This window comes from Crotalus tigris, unplaced genomic scaffold, assembly GCF_016545835.1.
Source record: "Crotalus tigris isolate CLP2741 ecotype Arizona unplaced genomic scaffold, ASM1654583v1 scf7180000018224.911827, whole genome shotgun sequence".
Classification (NCBI taxonomy): Eukaryota; Metazoa; Chordata; class Lepidosauria; order Squamata; family Viperidae; genus Crotalus; species Crotalus tigris.
In genome coordinates, this window is record NW_024096891.1 from 673,616 (window position 1) to 697,905 (window position 24,290).

The following is a 24,290-nucleotide window of genomic DNA, read 5'->3' on the forward strand; positions in this document are numbered from 1 at the left end:
CACTCTCTGTTTACAGTTTACAATGTCAGTCTGGTATCACACAGCTCAAATGGAGGCTCATCCTTAATTATTTGCTATTTTTAATGTAAGAATATTGAAATTAATATCTCTTTTATGTTCTGGTCATGCAGTCTTTGATCTGACAGCTCCATAAATCACTCCAGGAGACCAAAGATTCACCCTCAATTTCTCACCTGTTGCAGCCTCAGAGATTCCAACTCTCTTTCCAGCCTGGTGCGTAATCGATGCTCCATCTGCTCTCGCTTCTCGTAGGCTGCCTGAAGTTGGGTCAAGGCCTGCTGGAGCTTCTCTACCTTCTCGACGTGCGCTTGCTTTTTCCGTAGCTGGAGGCAGAATCACAGAAACTCAGGGAATTATTTTGTCTGACCTCCAATTCAACACAGGAAGTTCACCTCAATATCCCCAAGAGGAATAATTCTAATGAAATGCTTCCAACGATTAAGAACTTTTATTCTCTTCAAAACAGAGAAATCTCTGGCCAACCCACCTGTCAGTACAATCCAGAGCAGGGAAATGAGAGCAGCAGAAAAGAAATTTTACTGGGAAAAATATATGGGGCTGAAAACAGAGACTGCATGTGTATGCAGGAAAAAAGAAAGAAAGAGTTGGCTTTTGGTTCAAAATAGCTTGGAGATCTTGGAAATGGTTTATCCCATACTAAATCCCAATATGGTTTGTTTATAGTTCATTCAGTATTTTCAATTCACTGAGGCTCATATAAACCATGGCTTTGCTGGAATAGCAACAGCAACAGATTCATGTCTGAACTTTAGTCTGTGTATATTCATGAAAAGGGAGAGGAAGTACGGTGCTCCTTTCCAGCTTGTGTACTGTAGCTTCAGTCTCTTAATCTTTGTGAAAGCTCCCTCTCATCTCCTGCTCCAGCTGGGAAGCGAATTAAAATGAATGTTGTATGTAATTTCTGAAATAATGAAAACCTAGATAAGGGTATTTCCCTTTCTAATTGTAAAGCGTCTTATCTATTTGGCCATGTATGATGGTATGAAATCCTAGTCTACTTTGAGGGTCTAAAACAGTGATTCTCAACCTTTTTAATGCCGCGACCCCCCAACCGGTCGTAAGTCGAGGATTACTCAACCGGTCGTAAGTCGAGGACTACTCAACTGGTGCAGCACCGTTTGCAGAATGGGGCTTTTGGCGGGCTCAGCAGGGCAGAGACAGCCTGGACAATTCCTATTCAAGAGAGTCTATTCTATTGGCTTTCAAAAGCCAATAGAATAAAAGGGAGTAGCACAGCTAAGGAAAAGGGGGGAAAAATGGCGGACTGCATTGTTTGGCGACCCCCGTGAAATGGTCGTTGGACCCCAAATGGGATACCGACCCACAGGTTGAGAACCACTGGTCTAAAACAACTCTAGCCACTTTCATATGACTAGGAAACTAGTTCTAGTGGAACAAACTTCAACTTCTTAGCAAGTTGGGAATCAAACCAATAGCTAAAACTCTTTATAAGGAGTTATTAATGTGACACAGAACATATATAAAACAGGATTAGCACCACTAATAGAAGACAATATATGTAGTTCGGGGTTGAACTGTGGAGTCCTTGGTGTTTTCTGAGCTTGGCTGGCTGCTTCACAAGGGTGAAGATGTTACCTAGTAAGGTAATAAAATGGCTGCAAGCAAACAACCAAGCTCAGAGCCCACCAAAAACTCCACAGTATTATTAACGGTACTGTTCGTAAATTGGATTTGACTCTCACAGATGATTTTTTATGGTTTTAATTGATGTTATTGTTCTTAATGTGTTTTAATGATTTTTGTTGTATGATCTGGGTTATTTTTGTATTTGTTTAATACGATTCGGAAATTACCCAGCAGATGCTCTTCATACTTTCTGGGTTGTAGACGCCTGGCCTCTCTTATGTTTTGGGTTACTCAAGCCACAAAAATAAATGCTGAGAACATATGCTAGCAGATGGGAAGATATGACTAAGCCCAATGGGACTATTCTTAAAAAACTGTGCACTGTCCAATTACTGTATACCAAGACAAACAAACTCAGAAAGATGCAGAAAAAGGCAACCCAAAAGACAACCAACATAATGAAGGAATTTGAGAAATGATCTTGAGAAGCTTGATTAAAGCATCTGGGACTCTTCGGTCAAAATATTCCAGATGACACAGAAGGGTTGCTGTGTCCTAAGACCAAATATCTCCTTTAATGCTGATGTTTGGGTTGGAAGCCAACCCCATGATCCTTAGCACCAACAGGAGAATTTGTCCACCCACACCAATCCCAGGGAAAGAAAACAAGTGTCTGTTTTCGAGAGATAACTTAACCTCTCACCTCTGCTTCTAGTTTGATGACTTTGGCTTGAGCATTGTTCAAAGCCTGGTCCAGGATCTCAATGTGCCTTCGCTGTTCCTCATTCGTCAAGCGCAGGGCCGTCAAGTCCATTTCTAGCTTTTCCTTCTCCTTCAAGTACTCTTTGTCTAGAAGGGCAACAAGTTCAAGACTAGATCCTTCAGAAAAAACCTAAGATTCTCAGTTTGCAGTATCCAAATTAGTATCCGGGACTCTTTCAGAAATTTACAGACCGTTCTCCTAATTTGCACCATGCTTGCTGCAAAGAAACTTTGGTGCCCATCATTATCTTTATAACTAATTATGGCTCTGGGCTTCAAATATAAACTTTGTAAGAAAATATAGATAATGAGTAGCCATTTTATGAAAGATTAAACTCCCAGGAGTGCCCAGAGTGCCTAAACTAGAATTATAATTTATTATAGAGAAAGTCCTCCTCTTTGCCATGGACATTCTTAGAACTCCATCATTTAACCACCTCAACAGATGGTTGGGTGAAAAAAAAAAGGCAGGAGAAGCCCGTATGTCTTAAAAGAACCCCTGAAAAATCGTCAGCATGGTATACCATTAAAATATTTCCAACTAAGCAGGCAGATCAAGGTTCAAATCATCAGTTGAGCCATTAAGTCCAATATAGGCTAGTCTTTCCTTCTCATCTGTACAAGTAGTCTCCAGTTGTGACCACAATTGAGCCCAACATTTCCACTGCTAAGCAAGACAGTTTTTAAGTGAGTTGTTGCCCCATTTTACAATCTTTCTTGCCACAAAATGAATGGTTGTAAGTTGAGAACTACCTATATAACAAGTTTTTTTTTTAAAAAAAAAACTTGGCAACTTTAAGATGTGTGGACTTCAACTATGGATTCTGGAACAGGTCTCAGTTATTGACTGCAGCTTCAGACATACGGGGTTAAAGGAATTATGAGGGAGAATCCTAAGCAAAGAAAATGGTTTATTTTACCACTGCATTCAGCAGTTACTTGCACTGCTGAAAAGCCAAGCTGTTTTTAGCTTCAAGTCTAAATGTACCCTTGGTTGTTTCTTCTACATATAGAATTTTTTAAACAGAGTAACAGAGTTGGAAGGGTCCTTGGAGGTCTTCTAGTCCAACCCTCTGCTCAAGCAGGAGACCTATATCATTCTAGATAAGTGGTCGTCCAGTCTCTTTTTAAAAGCCTCCAGTGATGGAGCAGCTACACCTTCTGAAGGCAAGTTGTTTCACTGGTTAATTGTTCTCACTGTTAGTTCTAAGTTGCTTCTCTTTTATATGGACTCTTTTATAGGGCCTTTTCTTTTATAGAATCCCTGCTATTACCAGCGTGTAGGGATGAAAAATGACCCTATAAAACAGCTGCCCAAAGAAGAAATAATTTGGGAGGGGTGGGGGAAGCAATCAGAGACAGGACCAGGTATGGACCAAAACTGAGATCTCATTCAACATGACTTCCTTCCTTGAACATTCACCTGACAGCCTCAGTCAGGACAAATCATCTGTGATCTGCTGAAGGCTGTGTCACCTTTACCATTTGCAGAATATCTCAGGGCCTGCATATTTATTTTGCAGCATTGTGTGCCTATCTAACTAAATTTTGTAGATAAACAAGGTGAGGTGAATATGGAGCAAAGATATATGTGAACATCTGGAGATGTTTTAAATCTGCTCCCTATAAGAGCCATCTAGGGCAGGGGTAGGCAACCTTGGCTCTTTTATGACTCGTGGACTTCAACTCCCAGAATTCCTGAGCCAGCCATACTGAGGGGAAAGGGAGAGGTTTCCAAGCTGAGCCATGCTGGCTCAGGAATTCTGGGAGTTGAAGTCCACGAGTCATAAAAGAGCCAAGGTGGCCTACCCCTGATCTAGGGGAACAGCCTTTTACAAACTCACCTAGTATTATAATTTATGATGAGATTTTTATCCTGCTTTTTTATCACTCAATGATACGTTATTTATTTATATCATGCCTTTATTATTTTTACAAATAAATCAGGGCAGCAAACATATCTAACATATCCACATCTTCCTATTTTCCTCACAACTACAATCCTGTGAGGTGGGTTGGGCTGAGATTGGCCCAATGTCATTCAACCAGTTTTCATGCCTAAGGGAGGAGTAGAACTCAAATTGTGGGCCAGCACCTTCACCACTACACCAAACTGGTTCTCCACCTACACATACACCCACCTATACAGTACATATATGCAGAGATCCAGAAGGGGCTGATCGCTTTCCACATTTGAGCCCTCACTAAGTCCTAACATGAATTTTTAAATAATGACATGAAAACATAAAAGAGATACTAATTTCAATATTCTTACATTAAAAAAAGCAAATAATTAAGGAGGAGCCTCCATTTGAGCTGTGTGTGATACCAGACAAAATGGATGTGTGTGAGTGCACATATCCCCGTCTGCAGATTCAAAGTAGTCCTCCACACTGATGAGAAAACTACTTTAAAGGAAGCTTGTAAGTAGATTTGAAACAACATATCTGCTGTTGATTCCAGCAAGGCCTCGCTAATATCAACACCAATTGGGGGGGGGAGGCACTGCTGTGCTTTATTTAGCTTTGCCCCATTCATGTGAACTTGACCCTGAGTCATCAGATGGGAAATAATTCACTGAACATCAGCTGCCACCAAGCATCTCCAAATTGTTCAGATGCCCCAGCATGAGCGATGTCTCATTCCATGAGGAACTTGTTCTGCCTATTTGTTCTGCAGGAAACATTTATTTGGGATCCTGAACATTTGGATAAAGAATTTTCAGGGGAGTTAAGGAACAGTAAATTTTCACTGAACTGACAATAAGGAGGCACAAATACCTGCACATTTCCCCCCTTTATTATTTTCCCTCTATTCTCCCCCCCCCAAAAAAAGGACAAGGAAAGCACCACATGAGATTACAAAAAGGAAAAAGACCAACCACGTCATAAGTTTTTCTGAATTTGGTGGCCTGCAAAATATGTTAAGATTTCAGTTCACAGAATCAAGACGTGGGTTGGAAGGATGGTTACCCATGCTTTAATCAAATGTCCTGCTTAATGCAGAATCTTTTACAGTATTTCAAACAGATGGGAATTCAGCCTCTGGCTGAAGATATCCGCAGAAGAGGAACATGGCACTTTATGAGGCAGCGTATTCCACTTCTTAACAGGTCTTAACTATCGGGAAATTCTTCCTGTTATCTGATCCAAGTCTATTTCTCTCTAGTTTCAACCTATTCGTTCCAATCCCAGGACCCAAAACAAACCAACTTCCAATTTTATATGACAACCAGTAAGATGTCTGAAGATTGCTAATCAATCTCATCTCAATCTTCTAACATATCCAGTTCCTTTAGCTCAGTGTTTCTCAACTTTGGCAATTTGAAGATGTGTGTATTTCAGCTCCTGAAATTCCAAAAGTGGCTAGGGAATTCTGGGAGTTGAAGTACACACATCTTCAAATTGCCAAGGCTGAGAAATACGGCTTTTTAGCTGTTCTTAAGAGCTGGCTCCCAATCACTGGTTTGGTAACTTTCATCCAAACTCACTCCAACTACTCAATGCATTTTTAAATTGTCCCAGAATTGCACCAAAGTCTTCTAAGTGAGTCCTTGCCAAACAAGAATAAGCTGGCACAAATATTTCCATATGATACATATGCTAAATCCATTTTACTGCAAAGCATATGTTTTATCTCCTCAAACATAAGGAGAAAAGAACAAAACTAACCCTAATTCTATTTAGCTCACTGTTATCAGTTATCCTAAACATTCTGTTTGAAAGAGAAAAACATAAGGCCAAGCGTTAGTATCCAAACTTAAGGGAGGGGAGCATTGAGAAAATTATTGCAAGTCCCCCCCACCATCTTTCTTTCTTGCTTCCAGCCCCCTCTGAGTCAACCTCAAACTAATCCTCTGAACTGTATTTATGCTGTTGCACCCATAATACGTGAGAGACAATTGCTACTTGTGCAGATCGCCTTTATTATTTTGTATTTGCCTTGTTAAGTTTGTTTCCCTATTTTCTTGCAATTTCAAATATGATATTTATTTGCTGTTTATTCAAATGTGCGCCATTTAAATTCACTATAATTTTGTGTTACAATTTTCCCAACCGTTGATTATAACTGAAGGCTTATTGTGATCTCTTTGCCTACCTTTTTACTGTAGAAAGCAGTAAATAAATGTGCTTAGGCATAATTGCTCTGCTTGAGTTCAAACCACTCTTATATACAGTCACTCTCTCTCTCTACACAAATTGATTAAGATTCCAATACTTTAATTATCTTAATTAATTAACTTAGGAGTCGTGGTGGCACAGTGGTTAGAATGCAGTATTGCAGTATGACTCCGTTCACTGTCAGGAGTTCGATCCTGACCAACTCAAGGTTGACTCAGCCTTCCATCTTTCCAAGGTCAGTAAAATGAGGACCCAGATTGTTGGGGGCAATAGGCTGACTGTGTAAACTGCTATAAGTGCTATTGCTATTACTGTTGTATATACCTGATAATCATTTGGGAAGAAATTCTAAAACGGACTCTCATATTCTAACGGTGCCATCTTACTTCAGGTGGTGCTGCATCAAAACTCCTTGCCGGTTAACCCAGGATACCTAATTCTGTTTTTACCTCAAGACTATACTGTAGATGGTATTCACAAGGCTACGAATATCTGAGTATAAATAAATAAAGTCTATCTGATGAGGATCTGCATAATCCTCTTTCTATTCCTGGAAATACTTTATCTTCTATTTATAGCATGGACCTGAGTATTCATAGAGTATTCATGCCAAACATCTGTGGTATTTTGTATGATTTGTCCTCTAAGGAACTACATTTGCTCCTATGTTGCAGATCAACAACAAAAATTAGTTATGAATTGTGGTAGTTCCAGCAATATTTTTAGCAAAGTGTATATAGAAGTACATATATTTTAATAAACATTGTCAACTAAGAAATTAATAAATATTTGTATTTGGGTGAGGCTGTGGTGCTGCCAAAGAGTCTAGGGCAGGCTGTCCCAGTCCCAAAGAACTAGCCCAAATACCAGCCATAATGGGCAGTTATTGGGGTCTACTGGCAGATACTAGATTTGTAGTCGATATGTAAGAATTGTAAATTTAGCTCATTTCTCCTGCTCAGACAAAACCTTACAGCTGACAGCTGCTTAGAGGCACTGAACTCTTTAATTGATTGCATCCATATTTTAGGCTGGTTGACTTCAAAGCTGCCATCCTGCAACCTTATCGATTAATCCAGTTCTTGGAAAATAGTTTGGCATTTAGCAATTTTTCCTAGCCCTTAAACTAAGTTCACTTCTTTCAAATCAGCCAGGATTAAATGAAAGATATAACCACGATGTAAAAAAGATGTTGAGACTCTAGAAAGAATACAGAGAAGAGCAACAAAAATGATTAGGGGACTGGAGGCTAACATATAATGAATGGTTGCTGGAATTGGGTATGTCTAGTTTAATGAAGAGAAGGACAAGGGATGACATGATAGCAGTCTTCCAATATCTCAGGGGCTGCCACAAAGAAGAGGGATCAAGCTATTCTCCAAAGTACCTGAAGGCAGGACAAGAAGCAATGGATGGAAACTAATCAAGGAGAGAAACAGGGCTTTTTTTCTCATAGAACGCCCAGAACGGAGTTCCGGCACCTTTTTTGGGTGGAACCTTGTAGGGTAGGCAAGGAGGGTTGCATGACGTGTGTGACTTCCAGCACCTTTTTTTTATATATATAGAAAAAAAGCACTGGAAAGAAGCAACCTAGAACTAAGGAGAAATTTCCTGACAGTTAGAACAATTAACCAGTGGAACAACCTGCCTCCAGAAGCGGTGAATGCTCCAACACTGGAAGTTTTTAAGAAGAGACTGGACAGCCATTTGTCTGAAATGGTATAGGTTCTCCTGCTTGAACAGGGGGTTGGATTAGATGACTTCCAAGGTCCCTTCCAACATCATCATCATTATCATCATTATTACTATTATTATTATATTCTACAGCAGATCTCTACAATTTATAATGCAGTGGTTCTCAACCTTTCTAATGCCGCGACCCCATAATACAGTTCCCCATGTTGTGGTGACCCCCAACCACTTATACATCACCGGGTACCAGGGGCGTGGCCAAAGAAAAGGGGAAAAAAATGGCGGACAGCCTTGTTTGGCAACCCCCGTGAAATGGTCGTTCGACCCCAAATGGGGTCCCGACCCACAGGTTGAGAACCACTGTTATAATGCAACATGCATCCTGGGTGAAGAACACATGGAAAGCCATTGTGTCATTTGGCCTGCTCCACACTGATTCTGATTCTGGATGGACAAAATAACACCTCTCTGTAGAACATCAAGTTGTAAATTCACAACAATAAAATGTATGGGAGGCTACTGTCTCAGCGGCTTCTGAACTAAGTATGATAAGCCTAAGAGTAAAAATGGAGAACCAACATGATGTCTAAATGCAACCTGAGTGATCAGTGGCCCTAATGTTCCGAAACAGAGACCAAAAATTGTCATCTTTTCGGTATTTTGTTAGGTTGAAAAAGTAGGGCCAGAATGATTACATTCATCATCGATGATTCTTCCTACAGCATCACATAGCATCTATTTTTGGAACCTTACAGGAGAGAAAAGGACAGTGACCAGCCTATTTTGCCTCTTAGGAAAAACAATGATGATTTTAAAGTTTTTCTTGCCCGTCCCTTATTACTGATTAGTTGGTTTTTATTTCTCTTTTTACATCTCCACAAATCTGAGCCAAAAGTTCATACTCAACAGCTTCCCACCCAGTATAATGTTGTTCTTTACCTATAAATGGACATTAAAAGACTACTTAACATTACAATAAAAGGAGACATATTTGGGGTAATGAGATGCACTTGTGAGCTAGGGATAATGCAGACAGAGCCAAGACAACTCTTATTAAAATTAATTAAATGCAGTTAATGCCATTTTCCCTCAGGTATATGATAAGAATGTCTTTCTTTTGCGTTTAAAAAAGTCCAACGTAATGGCAACACTGGGAGTGGCTTCCAAGCCTTCCAGATTTGCAGACCTAGATTCTTCACTGAGGTTCTAAGTACCTCCTTTGGGCTGGGCAGAGACCAGGAAGATCAAAAAAGTCAACATGGAGGCCATCCCTCTGTGGGCAATACTCACTTTTCAGCTTCATTTCAACAATATACTCCAAAGGTGATGCAGAGTACATCTACAGGTTGGGGATGAAGAATGCCAAAATCTGTTGCACATCTTAACAAAGGAACCACATTTGATTGCTTTACCACTTTGAGTTCTGCATGAATTTTGAAGGAACCAAGAAGGTGGGAAAAAATTGAATTTGCAAATCAGGGAATGGGTTTCCTTTTTCCTCTCAGATCTTTTCACTTCCATAAAAAAATCCTTATTCCCTACAATAAACTGCTACAACAATCTCTCCAGAAAAACAAGACAGAGAACAGAAGAAAAAGAAATTCAGATGCTAGGAAATAAAGTGAAATCACATACATTTACATTTCCTAACATAGGTCCAGTATATATTAACATGGCACTCACTCTGAGAGGCATAAAGATCCTCTGTCGCCTTATTTTCATGTCCCTCAAACTCTCGGCTGGCCAGTTGCCTATTTGCAGTCTCCAGTCGGTCTACACAGGAAGGAGAAAGATTTTTAAGATTAAAATATATCATGTGTGTTGCACTGAATGCTTGAACGGTGAGAGGCAGGCTAACAAGTGTGACATAAAAACTTTAAAAAGAGAGACTCAGAGAGAAACTAATTTAAATAGCAGCAAGAAAGGGAAGATTATATTAGAGAATAAGGAAGAAGGGAGAGATTTTCTTATGGAGACTTCAGCCTAGCTCAACTTTCTCCAACCTAGAACACATCAAGGAGTGTTTGGGGGAAGGCTAGTACAGGTCTTAACTTCGTGTCTTTAAGCCAAAAAACTATTTCTGCTTATGGATGGCACTGGGCTCCAGGAAAAGATCTTATGGTGGAGGAATTTCTTCTGTCACATCTCCTCCCTGACTTGTCACTCTGTGACTAAGACAAATTTTGGGGGAGCACAAAAAAGAGGAAGGCGAACAAAGGAATCTATACAGATCTCCTCTTTTTGCAATAGTTGTGGAAAAAAATAAAAGTAGCCACGTCGAGTCAATAGTTTATGCTGTAGCTAATGAAGAGAGAGAGAGAGGGAGAGAGGGAGAGGGAGAGAGAGATACAGGGAGAGAGAGTGGGAGAGGGAGAGAGGGAGAGAGAGGGAGAGAGAGAGGGAGAGGGGGAGAGAGAGAGGGAGAGAGAGACAGGGAGAGAGAGGGAGGGAGGGAGGGAGGGAGAGAGGGAGAGGGAGAGACAGATTCCAAATCCAGTCAGGCAACACCTTTTTAAAAACCAGCCCAACTCTTTCAGCAAACTTTTTTTCCCTCATTCCAGACTGCAGGACCAGTTACAAGAAGATTCTGAATACATGCCAGGGGAAACTTCATAAGAGTAAGAGCAGATTGTCTGTGGAATCATCCAGAGAGATGGTGGGCTCCCTTCCCTGGCTGTCTTCAATTAAAGGCCAGATATGTACAGAACTTACAACAGTTCATTTAGTGACCGTTCCAAGTTACAATGGCACCGAAAAAAGTCACTTAGGACCGTTTTTCACAGTTACAACCTTTGTAGCACCCCCATGATATAGGATCCAAATCCAGTTGCTTGGCAACTGGTTCATACGTATGATCCTTGCTGTGTCCCAAGGTCACGTGATCACCTTTTGCAACCTTTTGACAAGCAAAGTCAATGGGGAAGCCAGATTCACTTAACAACTGTGTTTCTAACTTAACAACTGCAGTGATTCACTTAACAACTGTGGCAAGAAAGGTCGTAAAATAGGTGAAACTTACTTAATAAATGTCACAACAACAGAAATTTTGAGCTCAATTGTGGTCGTAAGTCAAGCACTACCTGTAGTTGTTTGTGGATGTTATAATATAAGATTCCAGCCCTGAGTAGGGGATTGGCATCAATATAAATGCCCCCTCATATACTCTGATTTTCATACCTAGAGAACTTCAATCTCTGTTTTACAGTTCTGGCTTCCCCTAAACCAGGGCTCTCCAAACTTGGCAATTTTAAGACTTGTGGACTTCAACTTCCAAAATTCCTCAGCCAGCCATGCTGGCTGAGGAATTCTGAAAGTTGAAGTTCACAGGACTTATACAGAACTTACTGTCTCTAGGGAAAAACTTGTGGCTAACGCTAATTATAGTTTAGGGCAGGGGTCTCCACACTTGGCAACTTTAAGACTTGTGGACTTCAACTCCCAGAATTCCTCAGCCAGCAAGTCTTCCATAAGTCTTAAAGTTGCCAAGTGTGGAGATCCCTGCCCTAAACTATAATTAGCGTTAGCCACAAGTATTTCTTTGCAGACAATAAGTCCTGTATATAATTAATGAAAAGCAGAAGCAATCTGGGTTCATGTTTGGGTCAAGCAATAATAGATGGAACCCTTAAGCAGACGTCTGCAACCTGATCCAGACAATCTTATCTATATTAATTTTCTAAAAGTCACGACAGAGAATAATTTGTCTGGCCTCTAGCCTGCCAATATAGAATAGAATATGATAGCTTAGAACTGGCCAAAGCAACCACGGACCCATCAATACCCAAAATCACAAGGTGTGGTCACCACAGCACACCAGAATTACACGGTCAATGCCAAAATGCTTAATCTTTGTCATAACAATAAGCAGAAATGCCTGAAATAAAATAGACTTTTTAAAACCACTTTTACAGGACAAAGCAGAATCATTTCCATTTTTTAAACTCCTGACCATCTCAAAATATTGCAAAACAAAAATGTCCATGCATACACAAGTCAGGTCACTGGATGTACACCTCTGTGGGTAACAAGAAGCTTGTGCTCATCATCCCCATTCTCCACCCCAAATTACCCCATTCTGATTTTGGATCAAAACTGAAATAGAATGGTCAATTGATATCTCTTATATCTCTGTTGATATGATGCTGGTTTGTGAGATAGATTTTAGATCATGGTTTGCACAGAATAGTTCAAGCATGCTTTAAATAAATTAATAAAATTTAGTTGAGCTTGTGGCATTCTAGTCAAAATGTACCAAAACTGCCCAGTATCATCCTTACCATTAGCGGGGCATGCCATATGTAATCTGATTATGACTAAATGTGGTAACCTATTCTACACCTTCTCTGTGTTTTACTAAAAACCACCCAATGAAAGCCTGGATTTACTAAAGTTATGATCATGGCAGAGGTTAAGACTGTAGGTCAACCTAGTGACAATCATGGGAAGGAGGGATTGGAAATTGGAATGTAAGAGGAGTAAAAAGTGTAAAGAACATCAATTTTTCACAGTGCTGGGCTGCATTAACAGAGGGATAGAATCAAGATCACGTGAAGTATTAATACCACTCTACAATGCCTTGGTAAGGCCACACTTGGAATACTGCATCCAGTTTTGGTCACCACGATGTAAAAAAGATGTTGAGACTCTAGAAAGAGTACAGAGAAGAGCAACAAAGATGATTAGGGGACTGGAGGCTAAAACATATAAGGAACGGTTGCTGGAATTGGGTATGTCTAGTTTAACGAAGAGAAGGACGAGGGGGGACATGATAGCAGTGTTCCAATATCTCAGGGGCTGCCACAAAGAAGAGGGAGTGAAGTTATTTTCCAAAGCACCTGAAGGCAGGACAAGAAGCAACGGGTGGAAACTAATCAAGGAGAGAACCAACCAAGAACTAAGGAGAAACTTCCTGACAGTGAGAACAATTAATCAGTGGAACAACCTGCCTCCAGAAGCAGTAAATGCTCAAACACTGGAAGTTTTTAAGAAGAGACTGGACAGCCATTTGTCCGAAATTGTGTAGGGTTTCCTGCCCGAGCAGGGGGTTGGACTAGATGACCTCCAAGGTCCCTTCCAACTTTACTACTACTACTACTACTACTACTACTACTACTACTACTACTATTATTATTATTAATAATAATAATAATTAAGAAATGAAAAGAAATGTAAGAAATGAAAGGAAAAGTAAGTGACCTGTATGAAAGTTCACTGTGGTGATTTGAACATATAGAGAGAATGAATGACATAAATAAGATACATACATGCATACATACATACATACATATATCACAAAATGGAGGAGGGGGGGAGGAGGAGGAGGAGGAGAAGGAGGAGACATACCATGCAAGTCTCTGTTGAAATCATGGAGTCTCCTGATTTCACCTTCAAGTTTGTTTCGCATAGCCTTGTCTAGTGACTCTCTCTTGGTGGTGATTTTTACCAGGTCCTCATAAGCTTCTGAAATCCTCTGAATTTCCATTTCAAACTAAGATGAAGGAGAAATTAATATTCCAATAAAAACTGGGCAGGATGCATGTCAATCATTATACAGTACCTAGACATCCCCTCCAACTCTACCCCTTCTGTAACTTTGCAAAAAGGATTCTTGTACCATCATGTCTAAATGGGAATCCTTTCGCGAACCTAAAAAGTCTGAAAGCAATCTCTTTTCTAATCACCAGAAAAACGTTTGAGCACACCCGTGGAAAGCTTGTAGAACACGGGCTTTCCATTCAACGGGTTCCATGCAAATTTTGTTTTAGGTTGGAGGAATGTAGGAAGACCCTGTCTAGTAGTACAAACAGAATAGGAAAATCTTGGGAAGGGGGGGGGAGGATTTTGCCTCTAGTCTCACCTGTAGTTTTATGTCTTTTACCCAAAATCACACCCTTAATTTTGGCCTCTTTTTTTAGTAGTTCGGAAGCAGGGTGTTGGTAGGCAGACATGAGACCAAGTCTTCTAGAAGCCTTGGAGTCTCCTTCCACTCCTCAGCTACTGAAGATGCTCACATGACATGTGTCACCCTTCCTTATCTTCAGTAGCTAGAAGTTGCTTCCTCCTTTGATTGCTGGTTCATGACCCCAAACACAGGCTACAGATTCTGGATTCACAAAATGGACTAAACCAGTGATGGTGAACCTTTTGGACACCAAGTGCCCAAAACCCAGTCCGCCACTGCCCTGCCCACTCTGCTCTGCCCCTTGCCCCACCTACTCCACCCCACCTCCTGTCTCACCCACGTCCCCGCAGGACCACCTACTGCAGGCAGCCCTGCAGCACCATGGCAGCAACGCAGCAGATGATGCTGCGGGGTGCGGGGGCGGACCTCTTGTACCGACTGCCATGACCTTGGCTGCGCTGCTCTGCACGGGCCACGACCGGGGGCAACTCTCCTCCGGGGGGGGCTGCTGGTGAGGAAAGGGCCGTGGGGGGAAGGCGGTGCTGGGGCAACAGCGCGCGTGCCCACAGAGAGGGCTCTGAGTGCCGCCTCTGGCACCCGTGCCATAGGTTCACCACCACTGGACTAAACCATTGACATGCTATAGTTTTGTCTTAGCTGGAGTATGCAGGACCTAGTTGGAGCAATGTGGACAGCAGAATGCTGATTTGTAAGGTAGCTTCTAGATTAGAGACCCTAGCTTGCATTGAACTGTATGAGCATGCTTGGACTAAAACTGGGTTTTGGTTGTATCCTAAAGGCCAAAATAGATTACAAATAAATATTTGTATTATTTATTGCTTTTAACTTTGTAAGCTGCCCAAAGTCGTCCTGTGGCAAGATGGGCAGGAAATAAATTTAATAATTAAATAAATATAAAAGCTTTGATTGACCAAAACTGTGATGGATGGCAAAGATCAGGGTCTCCTCTACCATATTTTACAGAACATCATTTACCCCCAAAAAGGAATAAGATGATAGCTATGGGTCAGTGGGGATACAAATTTACTGCAGCATGATGTGTGAATCCAACTTTTGCTAGTTGTGAATTGTAGTTTATGGCTGCAGGTAGCCTGGAATCCCAATTAGCTTTATTTTACTTTATTTTGCATGGTTAAAGATCAAAAGAACTGGGACAACAACGATGTAAACAGAAGCTTGGCGGTTCTAATAGGAGATGAATTTCTTCAGATTCCCACTCAGCAGAATGATTAAAAAAAACTCTAAATATAACAAGACCAACTTACTACATTTGGAAGAAGAAATGACCCTCCATTTTCATCATAAGACCACTTAAGGGCAAAATATAAAATTACTTAATTATAGCCCCTCTTTGAAACCAAGAATACTTTTGCTGTCTCAACCATTACACATGGACCGCTTGGTAAAAGCTTAACTATGTTTTTATGTCAATAGACATATGCACTGAACTTTTTTGGAGGGGAAACTCTACTGTTTCATATGTGAAAATGTACAGTTGGACAGTTCCCAGAAATTTAAAACGACAGTAGGCTAGGCAACAAAGCAAAGCCTCCAAAAGCTGGTTCAGAGCAGAAAATTCTGAGAACCCCTTTTGTGGCCTACGACAGCCCACAACTGTATAAACACTCTTGTGTCAGCGGAGAATTTGGCAAGCATTAGAAACAGGCTGTCTGACAGGAGGGCGACTGAGGCGTTACAAAACGACATCACAGAAATTGACTCTGAACACTGGCATCACTCAGGCAACTGCAATAATATTGTTCATTTATAAAGCATTGGGAAGAATTTCAGACAGGTATTTATGGTAAACAACTAGATCAGTGTTTCCCAAACTTGACAATTTTAAGGCATGTGGACTTCAACTCCCAGAATTCCACAGCCAGCGTTGCTGGCTGTGGAATTCTGGGAGTTGAAGTCCTCATGCCTTAAAATTGTCAAGTTTGGTTAACACTGAACTAGATCAACAAGGAGGAAAGAATAATATTACATAAGGCCCCTTGGAGAATCTTGGCTGAAGAGAGATTTCAGTTGGAGATGTCCCAGACACTACTACACTACATGAATTGCCTCCACTTTACACAAAAGCCTAACTATCCTTTGGATCACTCTTTCTCAGCCTTGGCAACTTTTAAGATATTTGGACTTCAACTCCAAGAAATGGGAGCCAAAACTCAAGACATCTTATAAAAAGTTGAGAAACACTGCTTTGAACTATCAGATCACTTAGCTAGCCACTATCTATAACCAGGATATATCTTCTGGGGATCAGTGCAGGCACGTTTTGAAGTTCTGAGCATATGCTATGGACATCTCACAAAATGGTGCCATAAGAGAGGGCACGTTTATCTACAAAATGTCTTCTGCAATGTTATGATGAGCCATAGTTCATCTGAGAAGGTAAGGTAGTAAAGCTAAAGGAGATGCTAGATCAGTGGTTCTCAACCTGTGGGTCGGGACCCCATTTGGGGTCGAACGACCTTTTCACGGGGGTCGCCAAACAACACAGTCTGCCTTTTTTTCCCCCTTTTCCTTAGCTGTGCTACTCCCTTTTATTCTATTGGCTTTTGAAAGCCAATAGAATAGACTCTCTTGAATAGAGTCTAATTCTATTGGCTTTCAAAAGCCAATAGGAATTGTCCAGGCTGTCTCTGCCTGCTGAGCCCGCCAAAAGTCCCATTCTGCAAACGGTGCTGCACCAGTTGAGCAGTCCTCGACTTACGACCGGTTGAGTAGTCCTCAACTTACGACCGCTTGGGGGTCACGGCATTAAAAAGGTTGAGAACCACTGTGCTAGATGGTGCTCCAAAAAACATACTTTTCCACCTTTCAATATTCGTTTCCAAGAAGATGAATGGAATGGGAGCTGAGTCAAATCATTTACAGTATACAAGGCAGAGATGAGGGTCTCAATTCCAAGTTATATACGTGCCTCCTGAATGTATATTTCACACAAAAAAACCCACCACAGCCTCATAATTAGCCCAGAATATTTTTGAGTTGGATGGGCTACAGCCACTGTAAGGTAGGTAGGTAGACCTGGATCCTCTCTATGCTGCCACCCACCTTCTGAAGCTTGTCTGCTTTCTCGTAGTAGCCCTCCAGCTCTTTCTGCAGGGCTTCGTTATCTTCAGACAACATCTCCACCATTTGTTGGGCTCGCTGTACTATCGTGAAGGCATCTGGTGTGAGGGGCTGCTGGCTAGGCGGAGTTGCGGGCAGAGACTGGGATGCTGTGGCCATTGAGAGAGGCGGCAGAGACGCAGAGTGCAGTGGGCCGCTAAGCAAGGAGGTCTGGGAGGACACTGGGCTGTGCTCCTGGGGTGTTGGCAGTGATGGAAAAGATGATGCACACTGACGACTACAGAAAGAGGAACACATTTCAGTTGGATTACTTACACTTAAAGAGGTCCGTCGCAAAGAGCTTGTAATTACTGGAATGATTGAAAGAAGAATTATTCATAATAGTTAATGTGTTATTCTTTATGTAATAAAGAAAAGAGAAAGATTGTGCAAGGATCTGATCTTTTTACAGTAGGAGTCCCCCCCCCAAAAAAAAATATTCAAAACTTACCTGGTGACACCATATTCTGGGGGACCCGGATATCGGACAATAGCCACCTCGCTCCTCGCTGGCTGTGATGCTGAATAGGATGGCTTTGTCACTTCTTGAACCATTCCAGAATGTTGCTCATTAAAAAACACACCAGGCTCTTGACTTTTGTTTCCTGGAGAGCCCCCCTGCTTGCTCTTGAATGGATAATCTGGAGGGGGTCCTCTCAGATCCATGCCTTTATTGGACGCTGGGGAAGGGGAGGGCCCACTGGATTTGAACCCTTTGCTTCTCCCCGAGCAGGGAAGATGCTGTTTGGCCCCATTCCTTTCCAAGGAGAGCTGCATGATCCTCTCGCTCAAGGAGCGCACGTGGCCTTGTTTCAGTTCCTTCAGGGCTTCATCTTTGTGGGCCTGTCCACTGTTGGCACGGGCCAAAGTCGGCCTACCTTCTGTTTTAGATTTTGGACCAGTGCCGCTGGCCATGTAGAAACTGGGCCCAACAACACTAGGCTGCTGACTTCTAAAAAACTGAGACTGAGCTTTGGCTTCTTCATAAGAAGGTAATTCTTCATTGTTCTGCTGAGGCTGTGAGCCTCTGGTCTGCTTCTCCATCGCTGTATTATCCCCCTGATGTTCCTGGCCTTGTGGTTCCTGCCGTGCTGACTGCTGGACCATTTGTGAGTCTTCCGGCACAAGGTTTTCTGCAGAAGAAGACAGGGTGCTGCTGGCAGTGGAGTTGGAGGGTCCTGCGCTCCCCGTAGCTTGGTGCTGGAGAGTCAGCAGGTTCATATTCTCATTGGGATTGCCATAACGCCACTCCTGGATCAACCGCTGTAAAACAGTACCAGGGACAACATCCTCCGAACCTCTCATTTCCACCTCTGAAGCCTGGAGAAAGCTTGGGGGGTAGAAGTTGCACAAAGGGTCTTCAGCTGTGGCCCAGACGCCAAGCAGAAAGAAACAAAAAGACGGAAAAAGGTAAGAGCTGAGGCCTTTTTCATGCAACTTTTAAAGACTACAAAAAAAATTACACCATTGTGAATATTATCTTGAGGTAAGATGGGTGGTCTGTAAATTTTATAAATAAATAGATAAATATTATCTAAAAGTTGGTCCAGTGAAGATTGCTTTTTTCCAAAAGGCCACTGGACTTTCTTGGTTTTTTTCCTTTTGAAAACCTTTCACTTCTCATCCAAGAAGCTTCTTCAGTTCTGTAGAGCAGTAGAACCGATGAAGCTTCTTGGATGAGAAGCAAAATGTTTTCAATGAAAAAAAAAAAAACCAAGTAAGTCCAGTGGCCTTTTGGAGAAAAGCATCTTTGGGACAATCATGATCTGGTTGGTTGAGTATCTCCATAAATAAGGTCCAGTGAGGAGTTAAGAAGTGAGGCCATTGAAGTAATATTTGAAAGGTGTCTGTCTACCCATTTTTTAAAACATTTCATCTTCTTCATTCTATGTTCTACTACAAGGACACAATTTTAACCATAGGATGATATTTCACACATGAACAGGCGATTAATTCTCAGGGTTTGGGTGACTAAAATTCATATGGGTACTCTATGTCCTACACTTATCTTTTTTTAACAGGATTTATTCTTGAGTAATTTTTATGCAGCATTAAAATTGTTTCACACTGACACTGCTGTCAATGAGGAGGTATCTGATTCTTGTTCTTTATAATATCTATCAGATTTTATCGACTTTTTGGGTTGTTCCTAATCTTAAACCCTCCTGAGCACATTCTGTAAAGGATAGAAGGTTAAAAATATATATAAATAATTAAAGTGAAATTATGAAAAAGCACCTTTTTTCTATCATTCACTCTGCTGCTTTCCCTGTTTATAAAAACTCTTCCCTGACATGACAGCAGTCTTCCAATATATAGGGGTTGTCAAAGAAAAGAGGGGATCAATTTATTCTCCATAGCATCCGAGGACAGGACAAGAAACAATGGGAGGAAGCTAGTCAGATCCAACCTGGAAATTTCCTGACAGGGAGAACAGTTAACTAGTGGAAGAACTTGCGCCCAGAGTTGTGGGTGCTCCATTGCTGGAGGTGCAAGAAAAGACTGGACAACCATTTGTCCAAGATGGAATAAGGATGGGCTAGAAGACCTCCAAGGTCCCTTCCCGCCCTTTCATGATTCTATGAAGCAGCTCAAATCTCCTTCCTGATGCAACACGATAAAACTTCCATCTTCCCAGCTTGCATGGCCAATGATAACATGATGAAAACTGAAATCCATGTTTCAAAAAAGACGCAGGTGGCAGAAGACCAAACTAGAGATGAAGAGCAAAAAGCTTACCTTCAATATTATTGATCTCTTCTACCATTAATGGGGAACCATCTTGCCTATTGCCAAAGAGATGAGGATCTGTATGGAGGTAGCCAGTGCCTTCCAGTACCTGCACAGGAGGACTGGAAGTATAACAGATCGAGGGGGGCCCTGGGGAGAAAATTTTTTTAAAAAGTTACACGTTTTATTCACTCCTTATTTGATTTTTTAAGATTTCCTCAAGGAACTGAAGTCCTCTCACATGGGAATCTTTTTTGTCCTTTTACCTTCACAACAGCCCTGCGAAGTAGGCTGCACTGAAAGAGAGAAAGAGAGCAATCCAGACCAACGTTCTCCAGGAAGTTTAAGTTCAGTAGACTTAAACCTGGATATTTACATCCAGGCCCAGTCTTTATCCCTACATGTAGTCCTCAATTTACAACAATTTGTTTAGTGACTGTTACAATACCACCCAAAAAAATTGATTTAAAACCAATTCTTGCACTTACAACAATTGCTAAGTAGGACAGTTGTTAAGTGAGTTGTACAATCTTTTCTGCCATTGTTGTTAAGTGAGTTGGGCACTGGGCATTAAGTGAATCCATGTCCCCCTTTGAATTTCCTTCTCCAGAAACCAGCATGGAAGGTTGCAAATGGCGCCGTGATCCCAGGATCCTGCAATCATCATAAATACATATCGGTTGCCACGCACCCAAATTTTAATCACGTGATCGTGGGGATACTGTGACAATCAGAGGTGCAAAGACTGCTTATTAAGTCACCTTTTTCAGTGCTATTAGAATTTTGAATAATTACTAAATGAATGGTTGTAAATCAAGGACTACCTGCATGCACCCTTTACATAAAATTTGAAGAAATGCATGGCAGCATTCCTTGAAAGAATAGAAAGGACATGTATAGAAACAGTGTCCTTGTCACAAGGGAAATGTAGTGTCCTGCAGCTATTTAATGGCCTGTCCTCTCATACACATTCCAGGGCTGAAGTTCTCCTATAAATACTTCTTGTTTTCTAATATCAAAAGAACTACAGTTTCTATGACCTGTAGCTGGGAGGCCGCATTATTGTTTACTCAGCCACCAAAGACTTTTAGGAAGTTAGTGGTATAGACCAAGGGTCCCCAACCCTCAGTCCGTGGACCGGTACCGGGCCACGACATGCCAGCAACCGAGCCGCACAAACAAAGCCCCATTTGCGGGATGCAGGCAGCACATAAAACTATGGCCCCTCCAGTCCACCGAAAAATCTCTCACCACGTAACCGGTCCCTGGTATCCAAAAGGTTGGGGACCTCTGGTATAGACAATAAAAGTCTGGCTTTTCTTTTGGTATCTTGAGGGAACTACTTCTGTCACATACTTTTTGGTTTTTAGAAAAACTGCGTTCATACAGAACCATTAGTTTGCTTTATGACTGCAACGTTCGCTTAACAACCACCACAAAGGTCATAAAATTGGGTCAGTCATTTCACCCATTTTATGACCATTGTGATATATAACCGTAATGGGCAAGCTCCGTCTCGGTCAAATATCAAGGACTAACTGTAATGACTACTCAATCCTGAAAACATTGCCTCAGTCCTATTCCTTATATTCTTAGTCCTTTCTTTTATAAGAATAAAAGGATTGAACAAAAGGGTATTCTTGTTGTTAGCCTAATTACCGCCATTTTGCTTCTGTAAACTGTGCTTGTGTCTGTAGATATTTTCTCAGCCCTCTTTCTGGTTCGTACAGTATACAGATCCTCAATGGAAGACAGGCTGGTTGCAGTCCTAACTATCAAATGACAGACTCAATAATTCCTTATTCTAAGCAGTTTACAGAATCAGCATATTACCCCTAACAATCTGGGTCCTTATTTTACCGACTTCGGAAAGATGGACGGTTGAATCAACCTAGAGCGGTCAGGATCGAACTCCTGGAAGTGAGCTGAATTAGCCTGCAATACTGCATTCTAACCACTGTGCCACCACAACTTCTTTAGAATTGTATCAGCAGTTCCTTGGGCAATCTAAGCTTTCTGAGTTGACACAGGAAGAACATTCTTTGCTGTGCCCTTTGAATGATGGTTCTAATGTTAGGTATCCATTTCAAGTACTTGGAGATAATAGAACCTAGAAACTTGATTTTTTTTAATTCAACTTTAATTTTTACTCTTAACATTTTATTTATTTCATTTTAATAATTTATTGTGGATGCTTTTGCTATACTATGTGATGAAGATAATAAAAAGAAATGAAATATTTATGCAAAATAGCTTTCTTCCAGATGCATAAAACCATTACATGCATTAAAATGACCATATATATGTCTGTCAAAACTAATTGGCAGGGCTTGGATGGTAACCCTCTGACCACCATTTTGCAGATTTCAACTCCTTTCTGGATGCCCCTGCAACATATGGCAGCTCTCAGCATAGAAACTAACATTATTGGAAAGCATCAGACTTCGGTGGTGTTTCAGAAACCTTAATTCTCCCCCTTTTCTGTCTTGATGTGCTACATAAACGAAATTTACAGCATTTTTTAAAAAACCTTGAGACAGGAAGGCCATTGCAACCTTCATTGTAAAAATGATTTAAGATTGTGTTTTTTTGCCCAAGCTCGCTATGAAAACGGACCAACACTTAGATAATACAAGGAAAAATATTGTGGCAGAATGATGGCCCCAATACCCCTACTCTCAAAGTGAAATGACATAATTTTGTATCTGCCTTAAATAGCGACCTTTGGTAAAATGCACTCTTTTGATTTCACTCTCTATTCTAGTAAATGTTTATGTTTGGGTCGCTGGAAGATTAAATGAATCCCTGGAGCAAAATTGTACAGACCACATTCTCTGGTTTGTATGAGAGAGATAATAATGGCTTTGAAAGTTCAGCACTGGGCCAAAGCTGACAGTCCTGATTACATGCAAACATACAAAGAGAAAATGCCTGACTGTAGTTATTGCCCCAAATAGGTATGCTATAAAATATTAAGTTAGGGGTACCAGTATTTATGTCCATGACATTTTCATTTGTTTCCTTACATATAAGAATATGTTAAGTCATACATCAAAAGTAAAACGTCCACTCCATGAGTGGGTGCCATTTACTTTTGTCTCTTCCCATTATTTCATGGCAAACTGAGTTTCTTTGGGGAAAAGTGGAAAAGTACCCATATTTATTGGGCTCATCTGTTGGCTACCATTATCTCTCCTACACTGGCTACCACCATGTAGCTTAGCAATTCTTTAAGCAACATTATACAAAGCACAGGAAAAAAGCAAGTAATAGTAGGCAAAAACATTAAAAAGAATAAAGGCAGGAAATAAAAGGACTATTGCAAAATTTCCCCCATTCACTATTTCTCCCCTTACAAAGAATCTGTTCTTTTTCTATGTCCATATTCTGCTTCCTACATTGCCTTTCATTCTTTAAACTTCTCACCTTTTTCATAAAGATCTCATCAACTCCATCTAGCTCTGACTGTCTCAGTCTTCCCCTTGCTTTCAATCCAGTCTCTCTCTCTCTCCCTTCATTTACTAGTTTTGTAAGTTGACCTTCATTCAGACTCTATAGCAGGGGTCTTCAAACTTGACCCTTTTATGACTTGTGGACTTCAACTCCCAGAATTCCTCAGCCAGGCATGTAAGTTTGAAGACCCCTGTTCTATAGGCTGCAAACCACCTTAATACATCCAGCTTGCCTCTATCTCCCTCCCTCCCTCCCCCCCCTCTTTTTGGAGGGAGGCAAGCATACAAAAGATAAGCCTGCAGCAACTAATTTTTTTTAACCTCTACCAGAGGCCCAAAAGTCTTTTTGTAAATGAAGAGGGTGCTAGAAGATACTTGAAATTATTTTGTTAAAAAATCAGAGCCAAGTGGGGACAGGGCGTCTGGAAGACACCAATTGGCAGGAGTCGTCTAAGCAAATAGTACTTTAGAATAGTCCAAAAGGCATTTTCAGCAGCATAACCAGTGGTTTTAGTGTTCAGGTTCCCGGCAATATAATGTGCTTATTTTGATGTAAGTCAATAGAACTTAACTTCTATAGCAAACAGATCAAACTGGCATAGAAAAGTTAATGAGAAAGATATCTAGTTGAGACTCTGAAGGGTGTTACCAGCGAGTAAGCTAATTCTACATTACATGGATCAGTGACTTGAGAGCAGGCTTATATATAGGAGTGCACTGGGTTACTCAAGAAATACAATCATTTGGGCACATGGAAACACAAACTTATATCATTGCTTTGAAAAGGGGCCCCTTTTCTTGATACTTGAAATCAGTGAGTTATATCCAGCCAAGTCGGTTGCATCATTTAGGTCTCACAGG

At 41.1% G+C, this 24,290-nt stretch overlaps 1 protein-coding gene across 6 annotated transcripts in view; it reads right to left on the reverse strand.

The window, feature by feature from the left end:
* The window catches only part of AMOTL1 (angiomotin like 1), a 58,988-nt gene that overhangs the window by 13,588 nt on the left and 21,110 nt on the right, over window positions 1–24,290 (reverse strand). For 4 of the 6 annotated variants that reach the window (XM_039349076.1, XM_039349080.1, XM_039349082.1 and 1 more), the window contains 7 exons: window positions 19,987–20,127; window positions 17,699–18,611; window positions 17,191–17,485; window positions 13,548–13,692; window positions 9,888–9,977; window positions 2,333–2,478; window positions 195–344 (listed from right to left, as the gene is read on the reverse strand). In XM_039349076.1, the coding sequence (XP_039205010.1) occupies window positions 195–344; window positions 2,333–2,478; window positions 9,888–9,977; window positions 13,548–13,692; window positions 17,191–17,485; window positions 17,699–18,611; window positions 19,987–20,127 (1,880 nt within the window). The remainder of the gene's footprint in view (window positions 1–194; window positions 345–2,332; window positions 2,479–9,887; window positions 9,978–13,547; window positions 13,693–17,190; window positions 17,486–17,698; window positions 18,612–19,986; window positions 20,128–24,290) is intronic. The other 2 variants (XM_039349078.1, XM_039349081.1) reach the window with 1 other exon arrangement.